The sequence below is a fragment of the Leptodactylus fuscus genome, chromosome 7 (genome assembly GCF_031893055.1).
Source record: "Leptodactylus fuscus isolate aLepFus1 chromosome 7, aLepFus1.hap2, whole genome shotgun sequence".
NCBI classification, from domain to species: Eukaryota; Metazoa; Chordata; class Amphibia; order Anura; family Leptodactylidae; genus Leptodactylus; species Leptodactylus fuscus.
This window is the reverse complement of record NC_134271.1, coordinates 39,261,531-39,281,614: the sequence shown is the minus strand read 5'-3', so window position 1 is coordinate 39,281,614 and position 20,084 is coordinate 39,261,531. Positions and strand designations below refer to the sequence as shown.

At 43.6% G+C, this 20,084-nt stretch overlaps 1 protein-coding gene across 1 annotated transcript in view; it reads right to left on the bottom strand.

The window, feature by feature from the left end:
• The window catches only part of SLC7A6 (solute carrier family 7 member 6), a 36,770-nt gene extending 19,751 nt beyond the window's left edge, over positions 1-17,019 (bottom strand). The window contains exons 1-2 of the mRNA XM_075281805.1: positions 16,797-17,019; positions 404-937 (exon numbers count right to left, since the gene is read on the bottom strand). Coding sequence (XP_075137906.1) covers positions 404-911 — 508 coding nt within the window. The 5' untranslated portion in view covers positions 912-937; positions 16,797-17,019. The remainder of the gene's footprint in view (positions 1-403; positions 938-16,796) is intronic.
• Positions 17,020-20,084: the final 3,065 nt, after the last annotated feature.

The following is a 20,084-nucleotide window of genomic DNA, read 5'->3' as shown; positions in this document are numbered from 1 at the left end:
TCCATATGTTAACAAATGCTGCTCTTGTATCAGTCAATTGCTAAAAAGCAACCAGAGACTGTTGTCTGCTATTGTAGCTTCTAGCATGTGATCTTAATGTTTCCATATCTTGTGAAAAGCTGCATAACAATTACTAGAATTGTGGGAATTCAAGCAATTCTCAGAATTCATCAGTACTCTTACATAGAGAAACAGAGCTTGTTTGCAAGACACAATAATGCACTTTATCGTGACTTCCAGGAAGACCCTTTACACTCTAACAAGAATGTATGACCAATTTCAGCAACGGTTATTAATAATATGTATTATTATTATTAATATTAATATGTTATTAATAGTATGTTTTATAGTTTGTCATATTACTATACATATGTCATTTATTAATTGCTTGTTATATACATACAAACACAAGCAGCAGCAATGAGACGAGATGCGACGTAGGGAGGTTCACATGTAGGGAACATGGGTTGTACCAGGTAGTTTGCAAAAGTGATAGCAATAACCGCTTGGCTGGTAGGTTCAATAATCAGCAGCGAAGTCCAGAGTCTGATGAAGGCAATAAAACCCCCGAAAGCTTCAAGGATGTATGCATAGCTGCCTCCTGATTTAGGAATGGTGGTTCCAAGTTCTGCATAGCACAGGGCCCCAATCACTGAGAAAATACCACCTATTGTCCACAGGACTAGAGATAACCCATAAGATGCTGAGTAAATAAGGACTCCCTTAGGAGACACAAAGATCCCTGAGCCAATCATATTGCCCACAATAAGGCATACTCCATTTACAAGGGAGATTTCTTTCTTGAGTTGCATGACATCCTTTGGAGACTCCGAGCCCGTGGTGGACTTATCTGGAGCGTCTCCGGGGCTGGTGGAAGTGAGTGGTACAGCCTGGTTCTCTGCCTCTTCCATGATGAAGATGTAGTGTAGTGGTCCAACTAGATCAAAAAGAAGTACAGTAAGACAAGTTCAGAAAGTTCATTCCCTTACAATGGATTAATCCAGGACAAATTAAAGAAAATTACTAAAACCGTAAAACCGGAATTTCCCCCTTCCCCACCCGTCAACCACACCACCATGAACACTACAGCTGACCAAGAACCAATTCAAGTATTTTGCAGTAATAACTGGATTAGTATGGATTAAACAAGCAGGGGGCTCCTTAATTGAACTAAACTCTAAGACGACATTCTACATCAGCCTGACTGGGTGTTATTACTTTTGTCAGTTCATTTCTTTAGCTCACAAGTAAATCCATTAATGTGTCCCATTACTTTTCAAGAAGCAATTTCATTTTTTATGTAACTTGCAATAATGACTTTCATAGACATCATGAAATGTTCAGCGCTAACAACAATAGTTAGGCTGTCAAAAGACCATATTTTGCCATATTATCAAAATAGATAAGAAAGGTTTCATTATATTCACTGACGTTTTTGAGATAAGACTAAATTGGCATCGCAGTCATTTTGCAATTTTTTCTGTTCCTTATAAAAACAAAAAAATAAAAAGTAGGGTCAAGTCTGTCATACTGTGTATGACAGACCATATTTACAATCAGTTCCATCAGGTTTCAGGGGTCAATTAACCAATGTATTGCCAAGTGGTTTTTGCTGTGGCTCCTTACAATTGTTTACTGCATTGCAAAGGTTGAAATCCGTGGGTAAAGCTTGCAGCAATGTTTGACATGAGTTTTTTTTGTTTTGTTTTTATGACAGCATTTGGGTAGGCTATGTTTAAATCCTTTCACTACACTACCGCTGTAAATCACCACAGGTTACCCAGGCTTAGGCTAAGTTCATACTTGTGCTGGGCTAACTGACGGTCCCAAACGATGCAGAGCTTGTCCACTAAAATAGCTGCTACACATGGACCTCATAAATTGGAGTGGGGTCCGCTGGTTTCTCCATTTTTACGGAAACCAGTGGAGAGAAAAGTTCTTTGCGCAGGAGTTCTCTCTGCTGATTTTCGGCAGAACCTAGCCATAGAGTGGATCTTCTACAAATACATAATTAATAGCATCAAACTATGGAATATATAGATAACAAACAGTGCACAGAACAGTGTTCAGAGTAAAAAGGCACCTAAATGTATATAACACAGCATGAATAACTAACACATACCCATAATACGCTGTAGTCGTCTGCAGCCACTACCCAGCTGACACCACCTGACACGTTTCAGGACTAAGCCTTCATCTTGGGATGGTGTCAGTGGACAAACACTGGCTATATATAGTCCACAACATAGGAGGATCAACACAAAACAGCTGAATAACAATCATCCTTATCAAAAGGTAAATACCTGATTGTCTATTGGAGCAACACGTCTCACCCAAAATGGCGTCGAATCACAAGACCAAAACTTGTGTGCACACTAATCACTAAACATAAAATAACCACCTATTACTCTCTTCTAATGGTGTATATAACACCTAAAATGGCCACATGACTGGAAAAACAGGCCGGTCGCATGACCAGGAACAAACAGGTTACATGACCAGAACTCATCAACACAAAAAAAGAGTGACTCCTTAGTGGTTCCCTCTAGTGGCGCATGTCACACCAAAAATGGCCGCGGGTCACATAACCAGAACCCATTCACGTGACGAGATGACGCCGTAGGCGTTTCTTTGACTTTTTCAGGGTATTATAATATCATGGGGTCACATCTATTGTGGATGTAATAGGTTTGTACCCCTTGTATATTTATCGTGATTGTGTATTTAGTTGCTATTCATCAAATTGCACTCCATGGCGCTGTACTTACCTACAGTTCCTCTCTCATCTCTGTCTACCACCCAATCCATGTTCTCCATTCAGTCCACTCCCATCTGCGAGATTTCTCCAGAGTTGCACAACTTCTCTGGATGCTCTACCCGTTCATACGGTTTTATTATATAATACATACAGTTTTATATAATAATGTCTGGTCCACTGTATAAACAATGCTACCTCTTGTCTTTCCCTTTAACCCCTTTCTGCTACAGCTATCTTTTGCTTTTTGAGTTTTGTCCTTAGTAATTATACAATTTATTAAAAATAATAAAAATATTTTCATATATTTGTAGTTCGGGCACAAATATTTTTTCTTTTACTTTTTTAGCCCACTTGAACGTGTGATCATTAGATCACTTGTGCCATAAACTGCAATACAACTGCATTGCAATCTATAGTAAAATCACTATACAATTATTGACGCCTGCTACAGGTAAGTCTCTATAGTTATACTGGGGACATGGGACAGCACCGTGTGTGGGGTTCTGATGGGAGAAACAGGGGTCTTCTCTCTAATTGTGGACATTACTGCCAAGTCTATATTGTGTAACACAGGGATCCAGCAGTTTCAACATCTACTCTGCTTTTGAGCGGGAGCCATATTTAAAGACAGGATATCTGCTGCATTAACAAGTTGGATGTCGGGAAGGTATTAAAACTGAAAATAATCTGAAGAAACAACATCTAAGGTCTCCAAAACCTATTTAAGATGAATAAAAAAAAAATAAAATAAAAATAGCATATAGGTAACTTTCTGCTTCCCTTTATTTCCTCATGCTATGTGTTGTATTTTCTTATTTTGTTCATATTTGTAGTAGTTATAGCAGTTCATTGCCCAGCTGGCCACATGCCATCGAGCAGAGAACCATAAGAAGTTTTTTTCGTGATTAAATCAACATGCTGTGGATTTCCTGGTCACATGAACTTCTTCGTTACCAAAACAAATTCTTTGAAGTTGTGTTCACACTAATAGTAAGCAACACAGAAAGCCTAGACTGTTACACTATATACTTCTCTATGTAGTCCTTCTGTAATGAATATGAATGGTAAAGTACTGAAACTAAGAGTATATGGAAGGCAGAGATTGGAAGAGATTTCCCCAATTACCATAGTACAAACTATTAAACATTGGATGCTTTTTCTCATACTCATCCTCCTCCTCATAGGAGGATCTTCTTATTTAATCCGAGGGTCCCGCGTTGCGAAAATGCAGCATTTTGGCCATGGCAAAAACATTGCGGTAAAAAACGCTGTTTTACAATACTTGTAAAGTGGACGGGATTCTGGCTAATACTATCCACACATTGCAGAAAGAAAGAAATATCCACATTTTAAAAAATCCTAGCATGTCAATTATACCTAAGGAAACGCTGACCTAACGCTTTTCCTATAGAAAGAATGTCCGCAGAAGAAAACATTTTTCATCCTATAGGGGTTTCAAAGAATTGGGTTGGGAATATGAAAAATTAAAAATTATATATTTTTTAATTCTTAATTCTCACAAAAGCTTAAAAGGAAAAGCAGTTTGGTCTACAATTTCTTTTAAATACAAAGAGTACCCTTTAGGTGGGTATAAACTGCTTTTATTGGCACATGGAAGGGCACAGAAAAGAAAGGCACAGAAAAGAAGGGCACAGAAAAGAAGGGCACAGAAAAGAATGAGCACAGAAAAGAACGAGCACAGAAAAGAAGGGCCACCGTTGGGCTTTACGAGGGCAGATTTAACTGGAATCATTTTCAGGTGTCATGAAGCATTTGCCAAGCACCCGAGGTACCAGAAATGTGAAAAACCACAATAAGTTACCCCATTTAAAAATGACACCCTTCAGGGAATTTATCAAGGGCTATCATGAGCATTTTGACAGGTGTTAAATAGCTGTAATCAACAAAATGTTAAATATATGCACACTGCCACTCACCATAGAACCGGACTTGGAAGGGTGCACGACCTGTAAATTCCCGGACTTCAAGGGACAATTTCCATGGAAAATAATCTGTACAAATGGTCCGCAGCACCTTGATCCGGTTAAAATATAACCTTTATTTTATCCTTAAAAGTCCATAGAAAAAATGTGCCGACAAACAACAAATAACATAGAACAAACGCATAAAAAACGCCAACGCGTTTCGGAGCTTCTACTCCTTAGTCATGGCATATAAAACAACATACAGGCACTTCCTTTTATACTGATTAGCCGTAATTGGAACACATGAGTGTGTATTTCTAACATGTTATAAGGCATATATAAACCAGCAAACATTATAGTTAACATCAAATTTGTATTATAAACAAGTATCCAATTATAAATGTGATGAACAAATTTTAAAACTACTAATGTCGACATTATAAACCTCCTGCAACCATATCTAAGGCAAGACATAATTGACTAATACCGATTATTGAGTAAGGAATATATATACGGTAAATTCCACCTCTTACCAGATTCCCGAGGAAACACTCCTAAACTTGTCAGAAGTGGCATAGATCACACACATCGTACTGCATATATACTAAATCTATAAGATAAAGAATCGTATCCCTACACCGGCTGTAAGTAGAAGAAGTGCCTGTATGTTGTTTTATATGCCATGACTAAGGAGTAGAAGCTCCGAAACGCGTTGGAGTTTTTTATGCGTTTGTTCTATGTTATTTGTCGGCACATTTTTGCTATGGACTTTTAAGGATAAAATAAACGTTATATTTTAACCCGATCAAGGTGCTGCGGACCATTTGTACAGATTATTTTCCGTTAAATAGATGTATTTACACTGGGCAGTGAAAATTAAAAATTAGATTTTACTGGGGAAAAAAAAAAAAAAAAAACTTACAGAAATACCCCAAATGTGGTTGCAAACTGCTGTATGAGGACAAAACAGGGCTTGGAAAAAAGTTTCATATCTCGGCACTTTAATATATAATAGCGTGAGAACAGGCAGAGAACAGGTTAACATGCTGCAATCATATGATCCCCTGCATACATCTGCCATACTATTACTGCAGATGTCAGCACATTTAATATGTTTCTCACTGATGGTAGGCATTTAGCACAACTGAGGCCCCCGATCCCCCACCTCTTCAATTGCTATGTTGCCAGAATAGATCCTACGCGGTGAGATCGCAGGAGCCACCCTACGTCTATAACCACCAGGAACCTTATAAAGGCTCCTTGTCTGTCATAAGAAAATAACTACTGAGGCCTAAGGAGAAAGCCGGCAACCACAGGAGGCCGCAAAGATGTCAAAGAGATATCAAACAAGAAGAGTATAACTGTTCGTTGTTTTCACTCATCTCCGCTGGGCCTCCCCTTATACTCTAGGGTTTGATGAGACCCCAGATTATGACAGTGCTTTGAGGGGGTCAGGGTCAGATAAGTGTAAAACAAAATTTGGGTCACATCTAAAGCTAACAAATCTAAGACAAAAAAAAGGGGGGAGAGCATACTGCATGGGGCATAACTGTGCCATCCCGCAGGTCATTTAGGCCAGGCATGTCAAACTCAGGGTACCCCGAGGGCCACATGAGTAACAAGAGGTTGTTGCGAGGGCCGCACACAGCAGCTAATGTCACACACGTATTTTAACAGCAGTCATGAAAACAAGATATGAAGTAGTAATATGTAACAGCAACTAATATATTTAACAAAAATACAGCAATTAAAAACTAAACATTTATTTGCTATCATTTTTTTCAATCTTTTTTAGATGATAAGTGGTGATCAGTCAGCCTTGTTCTCTGAGAAGATTTTGTTAGTTTCATAAAAGAAAACATATACACCCTTCATCTGCCCCCAGATTCATGTCCCTCCATCTCTGCCCCCAGATTCATGTCCCCCCCATCTCTGCCCCCAGATTCATGTCCCCCCCATCTCTGCCCCCAGATTCATGTCCCCCCATCTCTGCCCCCAGATTCATGTCCCCCCATCTCTGCCCCCAGATTCATGTCCCCCCATCTCTGCCCCAGTGTCATGTCCCCCATCTCTGCCCCCAGTGTCATGTCCCCCATCTCTGCCCCCAGATTCATGTCCTCTCCTTCTCTGCCCCCAGATTCATGTCCCCCATCTCTGCCCCCAGTGTCATGTCCCCTCCATCTCTGCCCCCAGATTCATGTCCCCCCATCTCTGCCCCAGTGTCATGTCCCCCATCTCTGCCCCCAGTGTCATGTCCCCCATCTCTGCCCCCAGATTCATGTCCTCTCCTTCTCTGCCCCCAGTGTCATGTCCCCCATCTCTGCCCGATTCATGTCCCCCCATCTCTGCCCCCAGTGTCATGTCCCCCATCTCTGCCCCCAGATTCATGTCCTCTCCTTCTCTGCCCCCAGATTCATGTCCTCTCCTTCTCTGCCCCCAGATTCATGTCCTCTCCTTCTCTGCCCCCAGATTCATGTCCTCTCCTTCTCTGCCCCCAGATTCATGTCCTCTCCTTCTCTGCCCCCAGATTCATGTCCCCCCATCTCTGCCCCCAGTGTCATGTCCCCCATCTCTGCCCCCAGATTCATGTCCTCTCCTTCTCTGCCCCCAGTGTCATGTCCTCTCCTTCTCTGCCCCCAGATTCATGTCCTCTCCTTCTCTGCCCCCAGATTCATGTCCTCTCCTTCTCTGCCCCCAGATTCATGTCCTCTCCTTCTCTGCCCCCAGATTCATGTCCTCTCCTTCTCTGCCCCCAGATTCATGTCCTCTCCTTCTCTGCCCCCAGATTCATGTCCTCTCCTTCTCTTCCCCCAGATTCATGTCCCCCCATCTCTGCCCCCAGATTCATGTCCTCTCCTTCTCTGCCCCCAGATTCATGTCCTCTCCTTCTCTGCCCCCAGATTCATGTCCTCTCCTTCTCTGCCCCCAGATTCATGTCCTCTCCTTCTCTGCCCCCAGATTCATGTCCTCTCCTTCTCTGCCCCCAGATTCATGTCCCCCCATCTCTGCCCCCAGTGTCATGTCCCCTCCATCTCTGCCCCCAGATTCATGTCCTCTCCTTCTCTGCCCCCAGTGTCATGTCCCCCATCTCTGCCCCAGATTCATGTCCCCCATCTCTGCCCCCGGTGTCATGTCCCCCATCTCTGCCCCCAGTGTCATGTCCCCCCCATCTCTGCCCCCAGATTCATGTCCTCTCCTTCTCTGCCCCCAGATTCATGTCCTCTCCTTCTCTGCCCCCAGATTCGTGTCCCCACATCTCTGCCCCCAGTGTCATGCCGTCCCCTCCTTCATCTGCCCCCAGTTTCACGTTCCACCTCTATGCGTACACACATTAAACTTACCTTCTCCGACGACTCCGAGTCCTCACTCCCCCGCCGCACTCTCTCTCTCTCGGGCTAGTTCACACGTGAACTGCCCGCGCGGGTTTTGACACCGAGAGAGACGCGGCGAGCCGCGTCTCTCTCTGGTCAAAACCTGCCTGCCGCGACCATCGCGGTCGCGGCTTTCCCCTCCGCTGTCGGCTCAAATGAATGAGCCGACATAGGAGGGTGCTGCCGGGGATGGAAGCCGCGCGGGTTGAGCTTCCGCCTGAAGATTTAGACGCGATGTGACGTCATCACGTCACATCACGTCTACACAGCAGCGTGTAGTAGCGAGTAGCCGCGAGAGTATTGCACCTCTGCGGCCCGCACAAAAGTCTCAAACTTTGTCTCTTAGAGACAAAGTTTGAGACTTTTGTGCGGGCCGCAGATATGCCTGTAAAGGGCCGCATGCGGCCCGCGGGCCGCATGTTTGACATGCCTGATTTAGGCCACCCAGTGAACGCCATAAAACAAAACCCATAGGAAAGTGGCACAAACACTGTTCTTCTCTAAGGGTGCATTCACACGGAGGAAAATGGTGAGGAATTTGGAAAAAAAAAAAGCCTCCCATTGATTTCAAAGGGTTCTGCTAGCTTTTTTTTTCCCACTAGTGGAATTTTCTGCTAGTAGAAAAAGCTAGCAGAACTCATTGAAATCAATCCATGTGGAAAATTCCACACCAAATTCCTCACCATTTTCCTCCGTGTGAATGGACCCTAATTCCACCCAATTCTGAATTATTTTTGAAATTCCCATATTAAATGGTACAATTACAAAGTACAATTTGTCCCACAAAAATTAACACGGTTCTGTGAGAAGAAAAAAAAAAGAAGGTGACTTTTGAAAGGCAGCGAGAGAAAAAAAAAATTAAACAGAAATAACTCAAGAAGCACTAATTGGCTGCAAGCGGCTTAATCACTGTGAGCTTGCTCAGTTAGTTTACATCCATGCCAAGCTGTCTCACTGTCATGGGCTAAAGGATATGTCACTAACTATATCCAATTAGGATCACTGATATATTAATAAACAATACCAAAAAAATTCAGGGGCATGGTGTGACATAAGTGGAAGGAGGGGGTGTCCTAAAATAATTATTAAAGGGATTCTACCATTAAAAATCTTTTTTTTCTGTTGCTAACACGTCGGAATAGCCTTTAGAAAGGCTATTCGTCTCTTACCTTTAGATGGGATCTCCGCCGCGCCGTTCCTTAGTAATACCGGTTTTTAACGGTATGTAAATTAGTTCTTTGGCAGTGATGGGGGCGGGCCCCAGCACTGAAAATGCGATGAGGGCGTCCCCACCGCTGCCTGAGAACAGGATCCTGCGCCGCCTCTATCTTCTGCTGGATCCTCCCCTTCTTTCTTCGTCGGCTTCACCTCTATCGGCTGACACTAGTAGAGCCGACTGCGCATGCGCGGCTATAGTTCCGAGGCCGCAATTGCGCGCATGCGCAGTTGGCTCTACTAGTGTCTCAGTGGCAGAGCCAACCGCGCAGGCGTCAGAAGAAAGACGAAGAAAGAAGGGGAGGATCCAGCAGAAGATAGAGGTGGCGCAGGATCCTATTCTCGAGAAGCGGTGGGGACGCCCCCCTATCGCTGCCAGAGAACTAATTTACATACCGGTAAAAACCGGTATTACTAAGGAACCGCGCAACGGAGATCCCATCTAAAGGTAAGAGACGAATAGCCTTTCTAAAGGCTATTCCGACTTGTTAGCCACTGAAAAAAAAAGATTTTTAATGGTAGAATCCCTTTAATTGTCATAAAATGTTTAAGTATTTGAACTTTTGACTTTGGTCACGATCGCCCAATCCTACTTAAACATTGCAAAAAATTAACAAGCTCTATACATCAGCAACCTCCACTATAAGGCCAGGGCTCCACTGCAGTAGCTCAATGGTTAAAAGTAATTAGTAGCTACTAAAAGTCAAAGTCTAGTCCTGGCCTAAATTCCTGAATTACATTACACTGCAGCAGACTAGGCAGAGATTGAAATAACACAGTCATAAGAAGAGTCACAGCTTGCTGAGATATGTGGAAAGAAGACCTGTCACATTCAACATTCAACGAAATCCGTAGGCAGTATGTTAGGATGTGTTAACACGTCCTGTCTTTCACAGAAGAGAAGCAGCACCTACGCTTACACCATTTTGACTCAAAAATTTAATCTAAAATCCTGAACGTATAGACACACCCTTGCTCATACATTTATACATAGGTTAGAGTTTTCCCATCAGATCCAGTATAGGCTGGGTTCATATCTGCGCTAAAGTCTCTGTTTGGAGATTTCATTACAGAAACCACAGAAAATTGCTGGATGAAAAAGTGCAACAAGCCTGACTTTGTGTCTGGTGGTTTCAGTTTAAAACAATGGACAATCAACAGACCCCCATTATAGTCAATGGGGTCCGTTAGTCACCCGCTAATTTGACATTCTGTGTGTCCATTGTTCTGGTCCTCCGATGGACCAGAATAACGGACACCTAGAAGCAGATGTGAACCTAGCCTTAACTTGTCATTCATTCATATAAATTTCTGCTCAATTTGGGCTTAAGAGTCATGTGGGTGGTTCTAGCCATTGAGCAACAGCCATCTCTTTATATACAATTGAACAGGTAAGGCTGTCATCACTCAAAAACCTGTTCAATGGACTCCTAAGCTCAATATCTGAGTCTTCAACTCAGATAGTATGTTCAGCAGATTCTTTTTAACTCCGATCATTAGCAGGTTACCCCTCAGATGCCAGGATCAATAACAACTGCTGCAATTGAGGGTATAAACTGAGGAAAAAGCACAGATAGGTTCATTGCTCCAAAGAGCTCAATTGCATATTGACAATAACGGTAATATCTTGGCAACAGACCAACCTTAACCTATCTATCTGTGGAATTGGGTTGATACCCTGGGCTGTTTTTACCGACGTTCGATGTACCCCAAAACAGTACCAAGAAAAGCTACAGCTAGCTTCTCACAAAAGTCCAACCACAGTTCTATCAACAGGAAAGTTATGGGTGTCAGTTTTTTAAGTAGTATCACATACCGTAGGACTATATATAAAATTTGATGTATTTTGAGCAGCATTGCACTTATATCTGGAGGCTTGCTCCCTCCCTAAGCTTTCTCCCTCTGCAGTTACTGTGTTAAATGCTCCTATTACGACTGATGAGATTAGTTCCACCCTTAAAGAACTCCCCAACGGTAAGGCCCCGGGCCCAGACGGCTTTACATATCTTTATTATAAAACGTTCCAGGCCGATTTGCTTCCCCATTTATGTCGCCTCTTTAATTCCTTTCTAGAAGGTGCCCCTATTCCCCAGTCGATGCTCCACTTTCACATTACTTTAAATCCCGCAAGGACCACCAAGAGTGTTCTAACTACCGCCCTATAGCACTGTTGAATACTGACCTGAAGCGCTTTACTAAAATCTTAGCTAACAGACTGAACGCTTGGCTCCCATCCTTGATCCATAAGGACCAGGTAGGTTTCAGGGGGGGGGGGGGGGGGGGGGAGACAACACCAGAAGGACTGTGGATTTAATTGATGTAGCCAATCGCACTGCCACCCCCACTGTCCTACTGAGCCTTGATGTGGAAAAGGCGTTTGACCGCCTCGACTGGCCGTTTATGAAAGCCACCTAAAGCCGCTATTGAGGGGCTCTATTCTCGCCCCTCGATGGTGGTGAAACTCCCTAACTCAGTCACTGCTCCGTTTCCCATTCGTAATGAGACTCGGCAAGGCCGTCCTTTATCACCTCTTATTTTTGCCTTATGCATTGAGCCCTTGGCTGCCCAGATTCGGTTGAATCCTGATATTTCGGATGTTTTGGTTAGAGAGAAATCCTTTAAAGAGGACCTTTCATCAGATTGGGCACAGGCAGTTCCATATACTGCTGGAAAGCCGACAGTGTGCTGAATTCAGTGCACTATCGGCTTTTCCGATCTGTGCCCTAGGTAAAGCGCCATCGGTCCCCCGTAGCGCTTTACAGTCAGAAGGGCGTTTCTGACAGTCTGTCAGGTACGTCCTTCTCCACAGCAGCGCCTATCGCGCTGCACAGTGTGAGCGTTCCTCCCTGCTCACACAGCACAGCGCGATAGCTGCTGCTGTGAAGAAGGATGTACCTTTATTGACTGTCAGAAACGCCCTTCTGACTGTAAAGCCCAATCTGATGAAAGGTCCTCTTTAAAATTAGTTTGTTTGCCGATGTTCTCCTGACCCTTACAAATCCCCACATTTCTCTCCCCAACCTTCTCCAGGTCCTTAAGATTTATGGAGATTTCTCCGGTTATAAAGTTAACCCCACCAAGACTGAAACCCTCCCCCTTAATATTCCTACTGCTGATTTACAACTGTTTCGTTCCAACTTTGACTTTCAATGGCGGGAACGCTCTCTCCGATATCTTGGGATCCAGCTTTCCCCTTCCTACTCCACCCTCTATTCAGTTAATTACCCTAGCCTATTTAATGAACTGAGTGCCCTCTTGGATAATGGCGTCCCCTCCATATTTAGCTTATAGGTCGTATTAATGCGGTCAAAATGTCCCTCCTCCCGAAGCTCCTCTACTTTTTTGAAACTGTTCCGGTTGCAGTCCCTTATTCTGAATTGCGCTCCCTTCAAAAATCTATCTTTAAGTTTATTTGGAATGGCAAGCCACATACCCCGTTCAGTGATGCTGTCTGGTAGGGGAGGGGGGATTGGCGGTACCACACATATTGCATTATTATTGGGCTGCTCACTTGCGCTGCCTGCCAAGGGTGTGCCTTCAGGCCGAATCGCAAGGCGAAACGGCCTGAAGAATGAGCATCTCGCTTGTTTTTTGTTCTGGCTCCTGGAAAAAAAGAACTGACCGGCTCCCATTGATTTCAATGTCTTTTTGGTCAGGATTTTGAGGCAGATACGGCCTCAAAATCCTTAACAAAATACTCAGTATGAACTTACCCTTAGACACAGAATCTGCCAGTCACAACAGAGGATTCTACAGCATATCTGCACTTCCCAGGTCACAGAACGAGCCTAGAAGACTCTTCCAAACAAGTGATTAGGGTCTGCTCTAGACTATTATGTATGTAGTCCTTCTATAGGAAACAGGAAGTCTTTAGGCTTAGGGTTGGTTCACACTAGCGCTTGTATTCCGTCCGCAAGGAGTCCGAATGGAGACCCCCTCGGACGGAATGCAATCGCAATCGCAAATGATGTGCTTGCAAAGCACATGGAGCCCATAGACTATAATGGGCTCCGTGTGCTTGCAGCGCACTGCCCGCACAAATGAATTGTGCGGGCAGTGCGCAGCAAGCACACGGAGCCCATTATAGTCTATGGGCTCCATGTGCTTAACTGCACAGCACTTGCATTAGCGTTGGTATTCCGTTCGGGGGGGTGGTCTTCACTTGGACTCCTAGTGGATGGAATACAGCTAGTGTGAACCAACCCTTAGTAGAAAAATTGTTTTTTTGGTTTTTTTAAAATATATATTTGAAAAATTAAAAATAATCAGCAAAAATTCTCAAAAGTTACATTTAACATAAAAATGTGATTTAAACAATAAGTCACTTCCTAGCAAAAATCTTCTTGAAAATGCACCGTACCTTCAGTTGTAAACAACTTTGTACATGAATAGTGCAGGTGAATATAAGAAACTGTAATGTATATTATTAAAAAAATTCTGATTTCTTCACCATTTATTAAGCTGCTCAGTTTTTTTACATAGAGATCTGCCTCCGTATCCAGCCTCACACAAAGAACTCTATGAAGGCGAGGATAGAGTAGGAGACTGACTAATGGATTTATTGACTCACTCTATGCAGTGTAGCGTCTCATCAGGAAGATGCAGCAATATCAATAGAGCTCTGCCTCGCTCAGAGTAGCAGATCCAATTATTTGAGTAACTTTTCCAGCAGCCTCTTCCTCCCCCTCCCGTTTATAGACTTGTATCCATAAAGTATCATATCTCTTTAATAAGATACATTACAAAGGTTCTTGTATTCACCTGTACTATTATACAAAGTTGTTTATAACTGGAAGTGCGATTATAGTGAATATCGGATGGACCCAGCATATCAGATTAGTCCTGCAGATAAACAGGTTACCTGAATCAGTGTCTCCGTTGTCAAAAAATTCACCATTTTTGTCAACATGCAAATGAGCTCTTTGATGCAACATTCCAACATTCTCATTGCTCTAAAGAGCTCATTTGCGTATTGACAAAAACAGCAATATCACAAGTGGCAAACACCGTTTGATTCAGGTGCACCTTCCCTTATCTGTCTATCTACAGGGCTTTGTTGATATGCTGTGGCTTCTGGTAAGGGGCTCCCTTTAAAGAGGTTTGTTCTGAACAGTGCAGTACAAATACAAGTACAACCCCACTTCATGCAGTAGTCCAGCCGTCCCAATGAAATGAATGAAGTGGCGATGTACTTTGTTCGTCCTCAACTCCATTCAGAATGAGATGCTAAACACCCCATTCTCAGGGAATCAATGGCAGCCCCAGTGGTTGAATTCCCCTGTTCTATAGATAGAAGATAAAGAGTTAAAATGGGGAAAACCACTTTGAGGGATCAATCTATCAATAAATTTTCAGACTGGGATCTCACAGGGTAAGCTCACACGGCGATTTCCGCCGTATTCGCCTCAAAACCCTGACCAAAAAGACGGCTCCCATTGAAATCAATGGGAGCCACTCAGGTCTCTTTTCCAGGAGCCAGTTTGTTCTGGCTCCCGGAAAAAGAAGCAAGATGCTCATTCTTCAGGCCGTTTCGCCTCACGATTCGGCCTGAAAACACACCCTCCTCAGGACTAGGCCCATTCATTGGGCCTAATCCGGAGTGGAGTGGGCGGCTGGATGCCCGTACAGGGCATCAGCTTTCAGTTGCAGCTACCCGGCTTTTGGTCCAGAATCTGAGGCGGCCTCCACCTCAGGTTCTGGACTAAAAAACTCCGTTTGAACTTACCCACAGGGCGTTTTCACTTAGGTTTTTCTAGCATTTTTTGAACACAACTGAAAAAGATCTGAAAAAAATGCATTTGTTTTTCCAAAAACTGCATCTGTTTAATTAAAAGGAGCCTAAATAAACAAAGCCAAACTTCACACAATGACAAAATAAGAATTCTTTTTCACCCATTGTGTGCAGCCGCTGGTCTGTTTACTTAGCAGTTTTCAGATGCGTTTTTTTTAGCATGTTTGCAAAACGCCCTGTAAGAACCCACGTTTAAGGTATGTTCACAATGAGGAATCTGGTACGAATTTGTGCCTAAATGCCTTATTCCTTAAGTACTATTATGGTGTTCTATCATAATGATATATGTATGATAGTGGCATATGATAGACACCATGATGGTACTTAAGGGTTAAAAGTTTAAATGTAAATTTTGAGTTTTACCAAGAAGTATTGTTTCAAAACTCCATATCCCGTTCTCCTGAATACATCCTGCGACGTTCTGTTTGTGACGAGGCGACTACAGAGGCCTGTGACTGGCTCCAAAAACTCCTCACACAAACAGCATACAAATCAATATATACTGAAACTGGAAACTAAGACAGGCATAATGTCCATTTATAAAAAATGTCTTGGCAAATCCCTTTAAGTCACAAAACGCCAAGGACTCATGCATGTGGCTGTATTAGAATGTATTCAGACACTGCACTTGAGATCTGCATCCACTTTGACTATGCTGTAAGGACAAACACAGACTGGCGTGTGGAGTCTGAATAATACAGCCTATGTTAAGGCCATCTACCAAAGCCGGAATCTACCACAGTACAGCTGAAATGGATTCACTGTATCTTAGCTGATGCTTAGTGATGCTGTGAGCTCCAACCCAACCGCAGGTCTACTCCGCCATGATCACAGCATCATTCCACTGCGGGACAGTAGACTCACAGTCAGGCTGGAGCTCACAGCATCTTAGATCACTAGGATGTGGGTTGTCTTGGGGAAATGCAGCCATCACATGGACCATATTACTCAGACCACATGCGACCGTACACTCAGCTCCTTCCATATACAGCAGTGATGATGAACTGAGACAAGAATCACGGACCAGTGTTGAGCACAGCTGGATGGGAACTTGGATATCTTAGCAAGCTATCTAACTGGCCATTTCTGCATATTAAGAGATCATTTTCCTTAACTTTTACAGGGTTAAAACGGAACTTTCCCTTTAACTGAGTGGCCAATAAACAAACCGTATAATCAAAACCATTTCCTACAAACCGCTGTGTATGGATAATCTATATCCTGTAAGAGTATGGTGTACTTCTCTTCATGTCAATATGTGCATACAATGTATCCCAAATAACAGCAGTTGTTGTTGGAATCGGCGACATCCCTGGCCTTTGTGGCAATGTAAGGCAGAGCTGGCTCTCAGCATGTGTCTTATTGCAGCACACTAGCTGCTGAGTTTTGCAATAGCTGCATGGGGTAAACAAGTGGAGGAGAAGTCTCCATCACCCCAGTGTGTACAGAGCCTCCCCCTCCTCTCACCTTCTCTTGGCTCCTGATCCACTTCAGCTTTGTTCTACCAACAGCTGCTTCCTGCAGATAAACTCCCAGTCAGCACCCAGACCCCAGACAAACCCCAGCACATCTCCAGAAATACACTGCACTCGTGTAATGCTCTCATGTGTAACCTGCTGGGAGAGGGGGCGCTGTTCTTACAGCACACTGTTGTATGGCATGCAGGGACATGTAGTGATGCTGGGCTCTATGCCTGGGCTCTATGCTGCTACACTCACTGCGTTCTATCCACTTACCGTCACATTACAGGCTCTGCCTTCTCTGATGCTGGAAATGAGGATGCTGAGTGTACACAGCCGCCGGGGTCTGTCCCCTCTCCTCAGCCCCGACCCCCGGTCGCCTTCTCTCTTCCCTGGACACTCTAGCTGAGCCCCCTCCCGCCTGCCCGGCTTTCCAAGACTCTCTCCTCTGTTCTCCTTCTGTCCTCCTTCTCCTTGTCTGTGGAAGCCCCACCCCCTATCGTCACGTGACACCGAACCCACTGTATGCCACCCAGCCAGGGAAGGTAAATGACGGGGCATATGTATTGCGTGATGTCATGGTCCTCAGCCCCTGGAGCTGCTGTACATTGCACGCAATAGAGCTGCTGCCTTAGTGGTCGCCATATACTCGTACAGTGCAGGGAATTCTAGCATATGGCTCGTAGTCATGACATGGAATGGCTCAGTGCAATGTAATACAAGTGTCCCAGTCCTGGGATATTAAGTATACAAGGGCAGGGCCTGACATTACCTGTAGGACACAGCCCTATTCTTCCCATACAGAGCACAGCCCTAGCCTTCATGTGACCTTGTGGCAATTTATGTGGTAACAACTTTACAACTTTCTTATTTTACACAAATGATTTTGTACAAAGTTGTATCTGTGGGCAAAAGTAGGCACATGCCAAAGGTGCAGATGCAGAGAGACTGGTTTAACTACTTTCACAGAGCCCTGGAGGTGTCAGTGACCCAATTTTGGAAACTACAACAATTAAAGGGGTTATTCATTTTCTACTATTAATGGCGTATCCTTGCCATTAGATCTGAGACGGTCTGATCAGCCGCTTTGGGACAGCATGGCTCTCCGTAATGTTTACATGTCCCATAGATTTCAGTGGGGCAGCGCGGCTGTACCTGCATGTAAACATCACTGTGCTGTCTTGTAAGCTGCTGATTTGCAGGGGGCCCATGTGTAGGACCCTTACAGATCTACTATTGATGGCCTATATTCACCCAGACCAACAGTCGTTGAAAAAACAGCTTTGTCCATTCTTGTGAATAATAGCTATGTGACAGATGTCCATTAATGGACCCACAAGTTTCAATGGATCTATTCACACTGCCTTATCGAGTTCCATTTTGATGGACAAAGATAAACACATTGAAAGGGTGTATTTCTGGAAAAATAGCCATTTTTAATTTTTATTGTGCATTGATTTCTGGAAAATTAATTTATGCAACACCCCTGAAGGTTCGCTACACCTCTTGATAAATTACTTAGGGGTGTAGTTTACGAAAAGGATCACATCTCACTTTACTGGTAATTCAAAGGCTCTGCAAAAGTTTCAAGCTGGACAAAAAACTACCTGAGGCTGAAGCCCCACATTGCGGAAATGCAGTTTTTTATGTTGCAGATTTTGTTGCGTTTTTTTGAGCTAAACCTAGGAGTGGCTAAAAAGGAATAGGAAATATATAAGAAACTCCTTACTTTTTACCCTCTGCTCAATCCAGTCCTGACTAGCTAAAAAAAAACGCAACAAAATCTGCAACAAAAAAAAGCAGTGTTTCCGTGACATGGGGCTTCAGCCTAAATCTTCACTCCAAAAGTGAAATAGCACCCATTCCATTCTGTGCCGTCTTGTGAGCCCAAATAGCAGGTTAGTCATTCACACGGAGGAAAATGGTGAGGAATTTGGTGTGGAATTTCAGCGCTAAAGAAAAAGCCTCCCATTAACTTTAATAGGTTCCTTTTTCTGTTAACACTTTGTGTTCATTTTGTAGATTTTGCTGAAAAGTATAGTATAATATTGGGATGTGCAGTCTTTTTTCTCTGTCCAAAATATCAAATAACAGTTTATTCCCCCATATAAAACATTGTTAAAGAGGACTTTTTACCACCTCCACCAAATCCAGTTCTTATTTTCTGTACATACGCGCTGCTCCGCTGATTTCAGTTGTAAATTTTTGGACAGGCGAGACAATGTCAGAATCACCCTGCTCCTGCTTGTCACCACTCATCTGAGAAATAGCTTTTCAGGAACCAAGACTAACTTAACCTCTTCAAGACACAGCCTAAGGCTAAAGTGCTGCGGGAATAACCTTGCCGTGAACACATTGCAGTTTTTCCTGCAATGCTTTGAACAGATAGTTCACAGAGTTTTCCTCCGCAGACTTTCTCTTACCATTATATCTACGGGAATGCTGCTGGTGTTTCCGTAGATATAATTGATATGCTGCGATTTTCATAACCGGAACAGTTTTGGAAATCGCAGTGTGTCCGTGCTGCGATTTTTTTCTGTAAAGTGGGCATGGGATTTGCATGAATTCCATCCACTTTGCAAGTACTGTAAAATGCCGCGATTTTTCCCGTGTCGGCCAAATCGCAGCGTTTCCGGCCCGTGGGGCCCCGGCATTAGGCTGTTTAGTTTTTAGATGCCATGACCCTATTGTGGAGCTCCTGAAATGTCAGTAAAGTGGAATCACCTGATGTGACCCCATTTTGGAAACTAAACCCCTGAAGGATTGTATCCAGGCATTTTTAACCCCCAAGTGTTGCTATAATTTATTTTCCATTAATGAATACATAGCTGATGGTGAAAGGTGAAAATGTCAGTGTTTCCAGGAATAGGGTTTTTCAGTGCGTAATATGTTGTGCCTGGCTTGTATCAGAGCCAAATGCTCCATAAGGTTATCGGACATTGAAATGGCGAATCTCTGGAAATATTGCAATTTTTACTTTTCATTATTGGCTGCACATTCAGTTCTGTAAATTAATTAATGCAACGCTCAAGGGTTAAAAATGCTCGCTACCCCACTTGATAAATCTCTTCAGGGGTGTAGTTTCCATAATGAGGCGACATGTCTGCGGATTCCACTTTACTAGCAATTCAGCGGCTTTGCAAAAGTAGCATGACATCCAAAGACTGTGCCCAAAAACCAAAATAGTGCTCCTTGCCTTCTGTGCCCGGCTGTGCCCAAACAACAGTTTATACCCAAATATGGGTACATTATCCTGGGTACACCAGTGTCATACATGTGGGCAGAAACTGCAGTTTGGGCACACAGCAGAGCGCAGATGTGAAGGAGGGCTATGTGCTTTTGGAGTGCAGATTGTTGGTTTTTGGACGCCATGTCATGTTTGCAGAGACCCTATAATTGCCCCTAAAAAATGTGGTCACTTCTTGGGGAATTCCAAGTTACTGGCACCTTCAGGGCTCTGGAAAAACAACATGGTGGCCCGAAAGTCCCTCTAACTCTTTAATCCAAAAGCTAAAAAAAAACCAGTGCATTCTGAGCCCTGCTGTGTGCCCAATCACCAGCTTA